Below are 10,312 nucleotides of genomic sequence, written 5' to 3'. Positions count from 1 at the left end.
GAAGAGAAGCGCTGCACAGCGGACTATTTTACATTGCTGATTAGAGAGGGACAGAAAAATAAATAAAATAAAATAAAACAAAACATGCCTAATCTGGTGCAATCTAGCTAAATACACTCCGTATATTATAATATCTATCTATCCATTTAAGACAGATAATCATTTGGATTGTTATTATGCCCCGTGTAATTTGTTTGAATGAAAATCAATTGAATTCACGAATGCTTGTGGAGGATTGATAGACAGATGGATGGATAGAAAGATAGATAAGCTGAGGGAAGTTATGCAACGACACTGCAAATACAACAAAGAGGATTCGTTAAAATGTATTAATAAATTTGACTCAAAACCAACATTGGGAAACGTATCGATTTTCGCACTTCAATTCAACCCCCAGAAATTTCGAAACGTTGCAAGTTCCTCTAAATATCGCGGCGTTTGCTTGATTGCGCGTTCATCTCTGCGATCGCAAAAAACACGAATCTTTGGTTTATTACGGATGCCACTGAAATATTTTGGTTGAATAGTTTTACATTATTTATTTTTTTCCACTGACGGAGATTGATGGCTTGACCGGCTCCTTCGTAACAAACTTACAGAATGTACGAGCACTGGCCAATCAGTACTGATCACTGGCTACTCTTATAACCTGACAACCAAACACACAAGAAAATAACACAAGAATCCACTTTAGGTGGTGTAGACATGCAGGAAACAGATCTATAATAGGAGGCGAGGTAATAACTTAATGAAGCCTTGGCAGGCATAATGGATGCTAGAAGTCATTCCAGTTGTTCCAGTAAAAGTTAAATCAAGTTCTGTTCATTATGGTGTTAATAAAGAGCACTTATTATGGTTTTTAAACGTGCCTAATTTTATTTTAAAGGTCTCGTACAATAGGTTTACATGCATCCAAGGTCAAAACACACTTTAATTTTCTCAATTGACACTGCATTACCCCCACAGTGTCACAAAACGATTCACTCGAGGATCCGTTCATTCTAAACTCCTCCTTTCAGAGAGCCTTCTCTGCTCTGATTGGTCAGGTGTCCCAGGCTGTTGCGATTGGTCTATCGCTTACAGCACGCGTCGGAAAGGAAACACCCACTGCCGTATCCGAGTTGACTCTATCCGTTTTAACGTTGTTTTACCTTGCCAATTTGTGCTCGAGTCCGAGAATGATGCTTCAGAAGGTCAACCCGAACCACCATCGCACGCATGACGAGAACAGGCCGTCTCTCAGTGGGCAGTAACGTGATTTAACCAGTTAGCAGAGGCTAACAGGCTAACAGCTGTTCACTGGCTGTACACGTATACAACACAAAACCACACTTTGCTAATGGGGTCTGAAAAGTGGCTACGTTGGCAACACTGGTCTGCACTGATAGCTAGATAAAAAGCGGCTAAGCTCCGCCTCTCCCCGGAAAAAAGAAAATGCAGAGGGAACGCGGGGTTTTTCATTTATGCACATTCTAGTTGAAGAGCAATAAAATACACTGAGCACCCAAATGATGCCCTGACTGTGTTTCTTTTTCTTGAAAACTATTTGTGCCCCCCTTCCCATCCCCCCCCATGTTGAGAACCACTGTTCTAGGATAACATCAGTAAGAAAAAAAGCATTACAGGTACATTCTACTGTGTGTTACAGAATACACACCCAATCATTTATGTATCTCTGGTGAATGACTGCATTCAAGCAATTGTTTTATAAAAAATAAATAAATAAATAAAAATTGCTTGAATGCGTGTGCATGCTATGTTTTCGTTCGTGGAAACACAAATGTAGAAAGCGTAAATAAGACGAGTTAAATGTTTCGTTTGTATTTAATATAGATAATAATTAAAAAGCATATGCATCTAAAGGTGGGTTATACAGCCAAATGTTGATCTGAAAATATTTCCCAAACTTTAGACAATATATCCACTGTTATGATGTTATTTAAAAACGACAGAAAAATTATTTTGCTTTCAATCTTATAAATGTATGTTATCAGTCTTTTTTTTTTTGCATTGAAAACGACCAAACAATAGACCTATTACACAAACCATCTCAGCATCAGTGCAAGGACTGCTTCAGATTTGTGTTTCTAATATCCTAGCATCAAGGCGATCATTTATTTGGCTCAGGTCACCTGGTCGTGTGCATGAATGAACTTTTCGGCAACTGCTTTTTGGCCACAGACACTCCACACAACTATATTAGACAAACAGGGCGCGGGAGAACATTCCACACACGCGACTCCGGCTGGTGTGATGACACACGCTGACTATTACGCGTGCTGAAAGGCATCTTTAAAAAAAATCTCTAGCAACTGACCATCACACAGCACTAATCAATCAATCAATCAATAAATAATGAGCGACTACAGGCACATACTGCCTACAACATTTTTGATGTGAATTTAAATAAACTATTCAAATAACAGGGGTGGACAAGTCACTAGCACAGGCAACAAACAGATTGTGTGTGTGTGTGTGTGTGTGTGTGTTTTCAGCAGCCCACAGGACAGGTTAAACAACCCGAGAAAAACAAAAACAAAACCTTACTCAGTTGGAATTTCTGTTTAAAATGTAATGCGCGTCATGGATAGCAGTAATCTAATTACTGACCTTACTCTGAGTAAGACAATACTGTGATTAAGGTGTTTTGAGCGCTGCCGTGTGTGTACGTGTCCTGTCACAAAATGCGGTGAAAACTCCCACACGACGTTAATAATGTGATTAAGGTGTGTACATGTCTGTAACGCACTTCCATAATGCGACTAAAACAGGAATACTCCACGTCTTAATTCTATTTGTGTTTACTTCGCGTATGATTTTAGTCGGATTAAGGTCATCAATAATCGCTGTTTACATGCTAGTTTCTTAATCAGAGTATCGTCTTAACCGGGTTAATGTCGGATTATTGTTGTCCATGTAAACGTACTGATCGTGGCATGATGCACCTCGATGCTGCAACTATAGCGCGGACTTCCAAATCCCACCACCTGCTCCATTACACGTATCAGCCAAAGTGTCGTTTCGCTGTCAATAGGACAATGACTACATTTACAGACACATCAAATTCTGTTTCGGGTTGCAGCCATATTCCAAATACGATGTTTATATGTGTAAATTCATTGGAATATTCCTGTATACATGGTCGTTAGAAGTATGCCAATCTACACGTGCACTTGTCCTTTCCTGCTGTTATTCAAGATGCTGCTGTTGCTACACACAATTCCTTGTGGACTGAGCACACACACACACACACATCTCTTTTCAGTGGATTTTCTGAACAAGGTGGTGTTTACACCCAACAATTTTCAGATTAAAACAGGCGTAGTCCAAGGGTGGAAATCCAAATTTGGCGAATCAGAATACCGTCCTTTTCTAGCCAGATTAATTAGTGTGCATGAACGATCGATTATATGGAAACAATGGAAAAACAGGGTAAAAGAAACTACAGGACAAAGCCAATGTATCACTACCTGATCTGCTAGCACAACATGCAGTCACCTCATGGTTAAACACACTGAGCGAAAATAAAGACGTGAGCCAGGTTCGAATAGTATCTTTTATACCAGCTGGTGAGAACACCAAAGCTCATAATCGAAATGTTGCCCAGCGTCTTGCTGACATTTTGACAAGAGCAAAAACACAATGTGCTACTAACTAGCTGGCCATACTTTATTACATTACATTAGCTACCACTTTTTAGCCTGGTCAATTATACAGGACTAGCCAAAATATGGGACTTGGCAAGTCCATTGGAGTTTCCACTTGTTTGATGGGTCAGCTTTATCATTTGTCCACAACTGAGTAATCATTTACACTTTCCAAAATACAAATGATTAATGCCACATGCACAAAAACCCCCCCAAAAGGGACAAGAAGTGTGGTGACTGTTTAGGCTTTCATTTGGCACTTTTTAAACAAAACGTTGATCCACTCTGAACTCACCCCATTAAGACTGCCCAGGTCTTTAACAAGGTGCTCGTCTGTGGTCGGGTCATAGTTGATCACAGCATGCTGTTTGTCCACACTACGAGACTGTAAAACAAAATAAAAACAAAACAAAAAAAAAAAACATCCCACACAAGGCTTAGTAACTTGCCATATTTGAAAGACATTCGATATACAGTATTTCGCCAAATATGTGCGACACCTACCCATCACACCCATACGTTCTTTTTAAACAATCACGTGTCAGATTTCGTCGCCCTTTTCTGTTAAAATAACCTCCGTTCTTCTGAGAAGGCTTTCCACTAGATTTGAGCGCATAGCTGTGGGGATTTGTGCTCATTCGGCTACAAGAGCTTTAGTGAGGTCAGGCACTGATGTATGACGAGAAGATCTGGTGTTCCAGTTCAGTCCAAACGTGTTCAATGGAGTTGAGGTCAGGGCTCTGCAGGGGTCTACTGCAACCTTGGCAAACCATGCATTCGTGGAGCTCACTTTGTGCACAGGGGCATCGCCATGCTCGAAACAGGTCTGGGCTCTGTAGTTCCAAAGAAGGGGAATCTTAAAGCTACGGCATGCGCAAGACATTCTAGACGATCGTGTCCTTCCGAATTTATGGCAATAGTTTGGGGAAGAACCACATTTGAGTGTGATGGTCAGGTGTCCACAGACTTTGGCCATATAGAGTACCAGGGGTTGTGAAGTGGCAGACTGGGGCCCAATGTGGACCAAGCAAAGTACTTCAGAGGATCAAACATAGTTGTTGGGGGGGGTAACAAAAAAAAAAAAAATAGTAGTGTAGTAGAGCTGTTACATTTTTATATTACATTTTTTAAACCTAGCCAAGGTTTAGCGACTCTAGACAGATACCGGTATGGCTTCTATAGCAGATCCTCAGTTGCGATGCATCCAATTACGTGTATTTCTATAAATGATTCAGCCGAAGGCAGCTCGTCAGACCAGAGACAAGCTACAGGACTAGTTACATTAAGTTAGAAAGGGGAGCGTTTCCACAGACTTTCATGTTTTATAATTTACCCTCGCTGGTCTAATTAGCAGAATGACTAAATGGCTTGTTTAAAACAAAAACAGACGTCGACGACGAAACAGACGGGTGGACACGAGTTTATTTTGCCATGTGTCTTATCTGTTCCGTGTTTGTGGCGCAGGTACCATAAAACGCCACTTACGAACCAGAACATAACCCCGTCGAGCGATCTTATTCATATCCATAAACTAAACGACAAGCACTTTCACAATTCAGTCATGCCCGTTGCTTATCTGGACATTCGTAAGCACGGAGTTTCATGTAAACCTTTACAAATTCTAGCCAAATACGCCTCTCGCGTCTACATCATTCCACTGTCTACGTATAGCGGATGCGCAATCATGCGATTACAAGACAACACCTGAGCCCGATTAGAAATCGATGAAATTAAATTCACTTCCTGGTGAAATTGCAACAAAGGAAGTGAAGTATCGGCAAACGTCTACAGCGAAGCACAATTACAGACGGGCTTTTATTGGGCTTATCTTTCATAGTCTTATCTTCCACACATCAGGGGGAAGCTGCGCGCTCGAGCCAGACTCATTTGCAGCCTCATTACGGCTCATCAGAGACGCCTCTGCGAGTTTGTGGCCAAAGCCAGGGAGGAACTCGGTGCATTGAAACATCCTCAACCTTCTGCTTAGTGTGTCCCACTTATTGTCCTGCGCTTTAAAAAGCGGAACCGGGCGATGAATAGAAGCTTTTCAGCGTTTACTGCTGCCCTATATCGAGATGCCATTCCACTGGACCGTGGATAAATCGTGGATCTTTCCCCACCTTTGATGTAATACGGCGACCAACAAAAATTCAAGTTAAAACAACAAAACTAATCAAAACAAAAAAAACACACGCAAAGAAAACTACGTCAGGAAAATTAAGAAAAAAAAAGATCTTACAATTAATTTGTTAAAGCACCTTGAGCTTGTAAATACAGCACTCAGTCTTTTAGGTTAAGAGTCAAACATCTTGAGTTGGCAATTTTACTCCACTCTTCCTTTTTAAATAAATAAATAAATAAAATGAATGAATGAATGAATGCTCCAGATCGATCGGATCGCGAGGGGATCTCCTGTACACGGCCCTCTTCGAGTCGTTCTACAGATTTCCCACAGGATTCAGATCTGGGCTCGGACTAAAACATCCGCCATCGTCTTCTGAAGTGATTTCTTTGTCGACTTGGATTACTGTGCTGAAAGATTGACATTTTTCTTCAGCTTTAGCTGTCTAACGGAGGCAGGATCTGCTGACACTCCCTCTTGACTTCAGTCCCAGCTGAAGAGAAGCAGCTCCAAAGCATGATGCAGCCGCCACCATGCTTCACCTTGAGTATGACCTTCTTCTGACGATAACCGGTATTTTGTCCCCACTCCCCCAAAAGTATCCTTTAGTATTACGCCCCAAAAAATTCCGTACTTTCTTTTCCTGTGAAAAGGGGCTTCCATCTATCCACCCCAACTATGTGAAGAACTCAAGGGATCGTTGCCAAGTGCAGGGAGTGAACAGTACTTGCCAGACATTCCTGCGGCTCCTTCAATACTACCATAGGACTCTTAGCAGCCTCTCTGACGAGCTTTCTTGTCCCTCTGTTTAGTTCAGGGGGTTAATCCTGCTATTGGTTTATGTCACTGTGATGTCCAATATTCTTCACTTCTTGATGGTGTAGAGAAATGTTTCGGCTCCTGATCGATACCTTTTGACAAATGAGATCCCGTATATGTCTTGGAAGATATTTGGGGGTTCAGCAGTCAGATGAAACGGAGATGATGTCAAGACAGTCCTACAGGAACAACCGGTTTTGATTTGGGGTTAATCGGAGCCGCTTCGTCGATGACGGGTGTATGACGATTACTTCAGAACATGAGTTTGAATGTGATTCGGTCATTCTGAGCACGGTCACATGCCTCATTATAAAAGGATGCGCGCACTTACGCAACCAGGTTAGTGCAAGGTCTTTATTTTCACTAAAAGGTTTTTGTTCTTCACCTGAAGATTACTGGTCGCTACATCACAGTAAAGGTGGAAACGTTCGGACCTGATAGGGTTTTGGTTTTTTATATCCACCGTACGTCAAAGTTTCAGGAAGTGCGGCGAGTTAGATGAGACGTTTCGGACGGTCACTGAAAACAAACACGAGCCTCGTGTTTCGTGTCTCTGAACTACGGTTGCTGTTAGAGTTTCTGATGCATTGTTTCACGTGTTGACATTGTTTAGCACAACAAAAAGCCTGTGGTCAGGAGGCGTGTTGTGAACATACCAGTGTTCACCTAGGCATAAAGAATGAGCATTTACACAAAAGATCACAAGCTTCAGGAAGAAAAAAAAAGAAGAAGGAAAAAAAAAACGAGAGGGGCTGAGGTTTGTGTAACAGTGAACACGTGAATGCGGACAGGACGAGCCTTTTTTTAGTTCGTCTAACCAGTGTGGTGAGGAAAGCTTTATAATCTAACCGCAGATGAAAGTGGAATGAATAAACAGTTCTAAGGGCAGAGCGGTTTCCAGTGGCCTACGCAGAGAGACAGAGAGTGAGAGAGAGAGTGAAAGAGCGCGAGTGTGAGAAAGAGCGAGAGAGGGAGAAAGAGCGAGAGAACGAGCGTGAGAGAGAGCGCGAGCAAGCGTGAAAGAGAGCGAGTGTGAGATCGAGTGTAAGAGCGAGAGTGAGTGAGTGAGAGAGAGAGAGCGCGAGTGTGAGAGAGAGAGTGAGTGTGTGAGAGAGTGTGAGAGCAAGCGAGCGTGAGAGAGCAAGCGAGTGAGAGGGAGTGAGAGAGAGAGCGCGCAAGTGTGAGAGAGAGAGTGTGAGAGAGCGAGCGAGCGTGAGAGAGAGCAAGCGAGTGAGTGAGAGTGAGAGAGCGCGAGTGTGACACAGCGAGTGAATGTGAGAGAGAGCGCGAGCGAGAGAGCGCGAGCGAGAGAGCGAGCGTGCGAGCGCGAGAGAGAGCGAGCGTGCGAGCGCGAGAGAGCGCGAGCGAGAGAGCGAGCGTGCGAGCGCGAGAGAGAGCGAGCGAGAGAGCGAGCGTGAGAGATCGAGCGCGCGAGCGCGAGAGATGGAGCGCGAGAGATCGAGCGAGCGTGCGTGAGAGCGAGAGAGCGAGCGAGAGAGCGAGCGAGCGTGTGAGAGAGCTAGTGAGAGAGCGAGCGAGCGTGTGTGAGAGAGCTAGTGAGAGAGCGAGCGAGCGTGTGTGAGAGAGCTAGTGAGAGAGCGAGCGTGTGTGAGAGAGCTAGTGAGAGAGCGAGCGAGCGTGTGTGAGAGAGCTAGTGAGAGAGCTTGTGAGAGAGCGAGCGAGCGTGTGTGAGAGAGCTAGTGAGAGAGCGAGCGAGCGAGCGTGTGTGAGAGAGGGAGCGAGTGAGTGTGTGTGAGAGAGAGTGAGTGAGAGTGTGTGTGTGTGTGTGTGTACACAGGTAGAGTTTCCCAACAGGAAACAGGCCCTTGCAGTAGAAATGCTGACATGGTGGAAGTTACAGTTCTCCCTCATCTCCAAGATTACTGAAGCGTAATCAGTTCAGGTCCCGGCTGCGAGTTTTCTCTCCAGACGAGCGTCATTATTAAACACACCGAACAATTATCACCCGCCTCTCATCTGAAGCCAAGACCGGTCATCCTTTAGGCTTTGTGTGTGTTCGGCGTGATCTCTGCTCACACTGTGCGCACTTCTGTACACAGAGCAGCTGAATCGAGCGGCGTACTGTACTGCCCGATGATGTCGACCTGACGGTACGGTAAAGACCCGCATCATGATGACTCACTTAAAGGTGCTTTTGGAGCTTTAGAGGCACCGAGCGAGTGGCATCATGTGACCAAGCCCGGGACATTCGCTTTGTTGCTGCTCACAGAATGAGAAGAAACTCAGCCAGTTCAGTTCTAACGTGTTCCCTGTGTAAACATCAGTAAATCGGCGACGAGCACCTCGGAGCTCTCGTCCTATTGCCCTCCGGCTCTCGGGCAAACTCTTAAGCACGAGACACTACAAGAAAGGTTATTGTTACAGGTTTTGAAAGAATCACGGTGTACAGAGCGGGGATTATTACCGTTACGGAGCACAGGGAGCCCTTCAGCCGCTAAATAAACCCCATGTAAATATTAGGCAATTGTGCACAATTATATCTGGTCTATTGATTACAGCCATAAAGCTTTCGACTCCTGAACTTTCCAGCCACCGAACACATTAGTTCCATTATTTACGGGACAATTTGTTTTTGAGTTACTTGGAGGTTTCGATGAAAAACATTAAAAAAAAAAAAAAAAAAAAAAAAGCGACTGGTCAAACGGAGTAAGGACTCGGTTTGAGAACGGCGGGTTGTGAACGCCACCGGCTCCATCGGTCCCTTAGCGTTTGTGTCAGAACCTGGTGCGTCTTCTCCCTTGGCCCGTTTGGTTTAGAGATACGCGGGCACGGCGATCGTGCTCAGAGGTGGCCTCGACCCGAATGTAAACGGACCCCGGCGCGGTGACGAAGCAATCTGACCCGACCTGTTTAGCGAGGCGTGATGGGAACCGAGTTCCACGAAAAGCGCGCTTGTTTTGCTAACGGCTCGCGCTTTCACTCGGAACGAAGACGAGGTAAGACGCCTCACTGGAATCTGAACGCGTTTCCGGACCACTTCCTGAAACGCATGGACGCACAAAAAGGTTTACGGAGTGTCCGGCGGGCGTCTCGACGAGACGGGCTTCGATCGCTCTGCGGAACGTATCGATTAGCTAAAGCACAATAAGCTCGCGGAGCTGCCGTCTGTTCATCTTGATGGACGACCTCTAGAGGCAGAACCCCGGAACAGGTCCATTCTGACCGACGAGAGGACGGGTTACTCACACGTGACTTGCGTAAACACGTTTTGGTACGCTTTGAAATGCTGCCTTGCGAAAGCGACCGAGCCGAGGAGAAAAACACGACGTCGTGACGCTTTAAGTCCCCGTCTCGGGACGGGGCACGGATCTACAGGTCTGAAGAACCACTTGTGCAGAGCTTGTGTGTGTGTGTGTGTGTGGTCATCTAGGTGTGTGTAGGGTCTCACCTGCAGCATCAACTCGCAGTCCTCCCGGCCAACGAAGATCATCTCGCGTGGCAGGCGGTGGCGTGTGCCCGAGCTGCTCACCAGGAACCACGAGGTCACGCTCATCTTCACACACTCCGTCAAACGCTCTTCGGCATCCTACACAGCCACGTCAAATCGTCAGAGGAAACGTCGACCGAAAAATATTACCACGAGGACACTGTCCTTATTACTCTCCTTCTCTAAATTCATTATTAAATGCTTGAGATCTTCCAATTCCCTGGTTGTCATATTACATACAGTTGAGCTCATAAGTATACACACCCCTTGCAGAAT

At 44.9% G+C, this 10,312-nt stretch overlaps 1 protein-coding gene across 5 annotated transcripts in view; it reads right to left on the bottom strand.

Annotated features, from left to right (window-relative positions):
* cep170ba (centrosomal protein 170Ba) overlaps positions 1-10,312 on the bottom strand; it is a 40,584-nt gene that overhangs the window by 27,919 nt on the left and 2,353 nt on the right. For all 5 annotated transcript variants that reach the window (XM_017475558.3, XM_053682490.1, XM_053682488.1 and 2 more), the window contains exons 2-3: positions 9,998-10,135; positions 3,943-4,032 (exon numbers count right to left, since the gene is read on the bottom strand). In XM_017475558.3, coding sequence (XP_017331047.1) covers positions 3,943-4,032; positions 9,998-10,102 — 195 coding nt within the window. In that variant the 5' untranslated portion in view covers positions 10,103-10,135. The remainder of the gene's footprint in view (positions 1-3,942; positions 4,033-9,997; positions 10,136-10,312) is intronic.

Source organism: Ictalurus punctatus, chromosome 9 (genome assembly GCF_001660625.3).
Source record: "Ictalurus punctatus breed USDA103 chromosome 9, Coco_2.0, whole genome shotgun sequence".
Classification (NCBI taxonomy): Eukaryota; Metazoa; Chordata; class Actinopteri; order Siluriformes; family Ictaluridae; genus Ictalurus; species Ictalurus punctatus.
The sequence above is the reverse complement of the archived record's forward strand: the minus strand, read 5'-3'. Positions and strand labels throughout refer to the sequence as shown.